General features: G+C 46.5%; 1 protein-coding gene across 1 annotated transcript in view; it reads left to right on the top strand.

Annotated features, from left to right (window-relative positions):
* Nucleotides 1–466: 466 nt before the first annotated feature.
* The window catches only part of FBXW8 (F-box and WD repeat domain containing 8), a 484,866-nt gene continuing 479,278 nt past the window's right edge, over nucleotides 467–6,054 (top strand). Inside the window, exon 1 of the mRNA XM_069214505.1 lies at nucleotides 467–1,086. Coding sequence (XP_069070606.1) covers nucleotides 649–1,086 — 438 coding nt within the window. The 5' untranslated portion in view covers nucleotides 467–648. The remainder of the gene's footprint in view (nucleotides 1,087–6,054) is intronic.

The following is a 6,054-nucleotide window of genomic DNA, read 5'->3' as shown; positions in this document are numbered from 1 at the left end:
AAGCCATACCATTCCGTGACAGGCCACACTACACCATAGTATACAAGCGCTTTATTTTATCACTTACTTTCAACCATGTTGTGTAGCAGGCGCGATGTTGTACAACATGGTTAAAAAAACACATTGACAAAGCCAACCTGCGAGACCCATACGTGCCAACAGACCTACTGACTTTGCCAATGCGTGCTCGTTTCTCCGACCTGTCACAAAGTACAGAAAAACAATGAAAAGAAGAGATAAGTACGACTTGTTTCCTAGCCGGAGCACTGACGCCTCGTATACAGTCGCGCATTTCCTCTGGCTTTGGAACTGAGCAGCTTTGAACTAGTCAGGCAGCAACACAACAAGTTAACCTTATGTATTAGCATATGGGCGTGTTCGGTCTGAACGACAGCCATATTGGGGCCAGGCTGACGTCATTGTTTTGATTATTCTCGACGAGAAGAGGAGGCCTGTAAATTGACCTATGACATCGCGCCTGACTATAACATGGCTGCCCCCTCTTGTTCATCCTCAGCACAATATTGTGTAAATACAGTAATTCCTATGAAGTTGCTTACAGCGTCGGCTTCATCACGGTTATGGTGAGCGTAGGGGGTCCGACCCTGGAAGATACCAATCTGGGTTTGATTTGAGTCCCGTGTTAGGATGTCTCAAGACTCCTCTTTGCGGGAGTTCCGTCGGACTTGGAGAAACGAAATCGACAGACAGCGCAGGGAGCCTGGAGGGGGACCTCTGAGGAGGCGAGACCGGCAGGGGAGAAGAACAGATGAGCCCCGGCGGCAAGAGAAGGGCCGCGTGGAACCGGTGCGTGAATGGAGCTCCTTGCCCGTGGCATCTGGAGTATGTCCCTCCCCCAGAGGATCTCCCCTAGTCTCTGGATCTCTACGTGGGGCCCCTGTGGTGTCTTCCCGTGCCGTGCAAGGGAGCCGGCTGGGGCGCCCCCGGCCAGGTTACTTGGAACTGGCTGAGAGCCTCCTGGATGGGAGCAGCGACTGCCTCAAGACAGAGGTTCCCAAAGACCCCGCACCCGAGATTAGAACCAGCCGAAGAGAGGGACTGGTGGAGCAGCTCATCAACGATCTGGTAAAAGGCCTGGGTGTGAAGGGGTCATATATTAGCGTACATTGATATGGGTACAGTGGATAATGACGGACGCGCTTCCTAATGATAACCTACTTGACACCTTTACTGCAGGGTTAAACATTACTGTACGCCAGCACTTCATTGCATCTAGCCATCAGAGCTGCACTGCATGGATGATACTTTTATATTGATCTCACTACACGTTTGAGAGTGGTCCTGCACACTGGTTGAGATACTATTCTAAGTTACTACTAGCAACATGTATACTCCCAACAAAGCGATTTAGCTTAGCAAAGTGTCACTACGCACCCACACTATTTAATGTTGTTAGATGTTTTTGTTAAAATTGTAATACGCCTTAGGTGGCTCCAGCACTGCTACAATACCTCCACTTTATTTCCACTGTCTTATCATCAAGGTGACCGCAGCCTCTATAGCGACATTTTAGCTCCATTCTGTTACTACTGGCAACTCTGTGGACATTACTGAACGATAACTGCACCGTAGACAGTACGCTGACTTCACAGGTACAGTGCATAATGGCAGTATGATTTCGTTTTAATCAGTTGACACTTAGACCCCTACACAGACAGCCGCCGTCTGCTGCACAAACCACACCGGTGCCCTGTTACCACTACTGCCACTTATTTGCCCGTGTGTTGCGTTAGCTTTTAAGGTGTTCCGCTGTCCCTACCTCCTATACTTGATATCATGTTGTTGCTAATACCTCGTCCTGTATTCTAATTTCAGTGACACTACTGAAGGGTTTATTATCTGTCTCTTTGAAAAGACAATGGGGGTCATTACACCCCTGGCGGTCTTTGACCGCCAGTGCTGTTTTGTCAGAAGCACCGCCAACAGGCTAGCCTGTTGCTTCTCCACGTCAGTCTCTTTACTCAATGCAATCAGACAAGAAACCTATGACATAAGACATGATATTGCAGCACTGTGGAAATCTGGAAGCGCAAACTATTTCCCTATAAAGCTCAGAAAGAGCTATAACCTTAAGGAGAACAGGGCTCACAAACCTCCAACCATCACCCGTAAACATCAAAGAAACAAAAATTAAAGCATAACTCAGTGGGTTACCATGTCTGTAGTCTGCAGACACTGGCATTCAAGATTATCGACAATCTGAATGGGATGGCCAAGAGATCCATTGGTAAAACCGAAACAGTCCTTAGTGGTGCACTGCCCTGAAAGTCCCTACAAGCAGATATCAAAGCACCAAGTCATAATGCCATGAAGGATTACACAATTTTAGATTCTGTTGCCAGCTAATTTCAACGCTAAATTGGACAAAAATGACTAAGAGGTGATCGTAATTTCATCATTTCAATGTCTAAACACAAACTGGAAGCAAAGGAACAGCATCACTAAGAAATAATAGGGCCTCATTAAGAGTGTGGCAGTCCAAAGACTGCCACACTCGCGTTGAAGGTCGGACCATTGCACTCCGGGTGGTCCGACTGCCCAATTACAACCCTGGAGGGCGGACCGCTGTCCCCGCCGGGAATATAGTTTCCGATGGCATGATGGCGGTCAGAGTTGTACTCAGCCAGGGCGGCCCTGAACTCAGTGCCGCCTGGCCATGGCAATGGTGTCCTCCACACAAGTTTGGCGGCCCTGCAGTGGGACCTCCAAACTCGTAATGAGGCCCAAAGTCTTGAAAAGGCTATCTGAGGAATTAGGAGAAGGAACAATTAAAGGTACATGAAGGGTCCTTTAGCGGAAAAAATAAAATTATAGTTGAAATGGAACAACCAGCCTTACTGACTGAATGTGAAGTCCAACCCTCTCACAACCCCACTACTCTGAGTTAAGAATAGTTATGTGTCACACTAAGAAATCCTCAGTGTTTGTTTCTGCTGCTCAGTTTGCATATAGAGAGACACCGGTAATTAATGCCCTGACAATATTTATCCCTCGCCAAGGAGCAAAAGACACAAGAACATCTACCTCACCTGTGACCTTTCCAAGCAAGGTAATTTACAGCTCAGTGACATTGTAAAAGAGTACTGACAGGAAGAGCACTATAGTGGATAGTGTGCAGCAATGAGTAGAGTTAGTGATAGAGTGCTTAACTTTACGTTCCACAATTAAGTAACAGTGTCATTGACAATGTGCTAGAGGCAGTGCACTGGTGTCAATAGTGTGACCATTAATTTGACTGTCAAGAGTACAGTGGTAAATGAGCTAAAGAATCCTCTGTTGTAAAAACTGTGGCAACACCGAGAATTACACAGCCATATTGGTGCAATAGTAAAGATGGAGTATGATGACTTACTGAAGGAGTCAACATGGAGTACAAATCAACTAATTGCAATGGTGTTGTGCTGATAAGGTCATGCAAAGCACAACAATTGTGTCATAGACTACGTAGTACTGCAAACACTGAACATGTCGCAAAAGACATGGACATAGAAGGATGGATTGTGCTAAGGGTATCAGCGCAATTTGCTTGATTAGTGTAGTCATAAAAATATCAGTTATAAAGTGTTTCAGGTTTCACTGGTCCTGCTAATGCACATACAGTAACAATTATGCATTTGATATTTCTATAGCACAAACCTAACCAAAAGGCAGTGGAGTGCTGTACAGGGTCAAGGACTAGCATAAAGTCAATCAGTGATAGGAGAGGTGGCTAGGTTGTGAATTAGTGTTATTTAAAGAGGTGATTTATCAACTCCTTCCTAAACTGGAACAGAGTTGGGGTAGTCCTGATGGATAAGTGGATGTTGTTATAGATCCTAGGTGCATATATGGAAAAGGCCTGCTGCCTTGTTTTTAGTTTATTACACATCTTAGTCAGCAGTCTGATAATGTGCAGGATGTGGGCGTGTCGAGAACCACCAGAGATGTGTCTGCAAGATAAGTAAAGACGCTGATCGTGATGAATGGATTAAATAGTGCAGCTGGGTTGAAGACAGTGTAAGTCTGTAAGGCGAGCCAATAGAGTTCCATCAGGATATAGGTGATGCAATCATATTTCTTCAGGCCTTGGATGAGATGTCCTGCTGCATATTGTATACCCAGACCTGCCACCTTCACCAAACATCTCAGTGTGAGGAGGGTGCAGGTCTTGGAGGGGCACGGCCTCGTGCCTAAAAGCACCTAGAAGCCTAGAGGCACTTTTGCTGCCACCCCGACCCCAAACTTCCTCTCCCTCAACAAAAACAAAAAAAGCTTGCTGAAGCTGCTGCCGATGTTCTGGGGTGTTCTCACACTCATTAATGGACATTGGCAGTTAAAAGCCTCCAAAAACGAGCTGAAAACCACTGCTTACAGAGGTTTTCAGCTCGTTTTCCCTGCCACTGTGTGATATTTGCCTCCTCACTGGGAGACCTCATAAGGGGAGACAATATTGTGTGTCACATGGTAGCACCGTGTGACTTGGCAGGTTTGGATACCATTATGGAAAGTCAGTGTGAAGAATGGGGACCATGGGGCAGGGCATTACAACCATTCAGAGAGTAGCATAACAAAGGCCCCCGCGGTGCTGGATGGGGGACTTTGCACAGTACCCAGTACTGAGAGCTTCTGAGTAAGCTGGAAGGGGGGTGGGCGCCCATGTACTTTGCAGGGGACTACCTTGTTTGGTACGACACTGCATCCAGATGTTAAAGTAGTAGGACTTGAACAGACGTTGTGCAGTTGCTTTCTGTAAGAAATATTGGCCCTCTTTACAACCTTGGCGGTTGTGCTGCTGGGCGGCCGCCAATGCGGCACACTCCTGCGGGGTCTATTTTGAGATCCCCGCCGGGCAGGCGGGCGGAAACCTGGTTTCCGCCCGCCGGCCCTGCGGGGATCTCGGGCGCAACATGGGAGCCGGCGTTGTTGCGGCTGTGCGACTGGTGCAGTTGCACCCGTCACGCTTTTCACTGTCTGCATAGAAATTTAGGTCCTAAACGACAGTGCACCCGTCGCGCTTTTCACTGTCTGCATAGAAATTTAGGTCCTAAACGACAGTGCCTCTTATAGGCCTCCAGTGGGTTCAACATGTTTCTTTGTAGTATTTCAAACCATTTGCCTTTTGGATTTATGGGTAATTGGATCGCATCTCTGAAGGGCTCTTTTTTGGTTGCTCTTCTTTTTGCATTGTCTTCCGTATAGTCTAATATGTGCATCTCCAGTTCTTTATCTTAGTTGATGTGTCCCTCATGTTTATTAGGCTAAATACTGAGGTTGTTTTTGTCTGTATTGTATAATCACGTCAGTAATTTCTGTTGTTTGTTCCAGGTTCATCCTCTTTTGGAGACAGGGGTCTGTTGTACAACATTAATGGTGTGCTGACCTCAATCTGCTTTGATTCCCTGTGCTTGCGGCCCTGACCCTTTCCAGGGCTTTGTTCAGCATGATGTTAAGTGAAAGTATAGGGGATGGCAGCATAGTTAATGGGGTGGATGTTAGTCAGGACTTTGGTTGAGGCTTGGTGTCCACATGGGTGTTTTGTGTCAGCAAGGTCTATCTTCATTACTGACATGGTACTCTCAGCTATCAAGTATCTGTGCAGCTGATTCTTTACAAAGGGGTACAGTTTAATTGGCTTAAAAGCTTGAGAGTCAGACTGTCCAGGAGATAGTCCCAACCTGAGGGTAATAGATTCTGAGGTCCTAGGACCGTGTCTTGTGGAAAAGGTACCTGTCCTGCCATTATTATTATTATTATTATTATTATTTTTTGCTGTTACATTCGGGAGCTTATGCACCCTGGCTTTGACTTGAAGTTTTGACCTTGACTCTCGCTTAGTCTATGTGCATGGTCCAGCATGACAGATTCTAGGCTGAATTCACATGCTTAACTGCTGCCCCATCTCTTTCTTGCTGGCTTTATCCTTCATGATCTGGAGCTCAACCAGCTTCTCCTTTGTTTGATGTGTTTGGTTGTTAACCAAATGACCCCCTGCTGACTAGGGACTTGGTAGTGTATGGATTCCCTGGGCTTGCTATATGGCTGTATAGGTAGTCT

This window comes from Pleurodeles waltl, chromosome 11 (assembly GCF_031143425.1).
Source record: "Pleurodeles waltl isolate 20211129_DDA chromosome 11, aPleWal1.hap1.20221129, whole genome shotgun sequence".
In the NCBI taxonomy this organism is placed as follows: domain Eukaryota; kingdom Metazoa; phylum Chordata; class Amphibia; order Caudata; family Salamandridae; genus Pleurodeles; species Pleurodeles waltl.
This window is presented reverse-complemented; position numbering and strand designations above follow the sequence as displayed.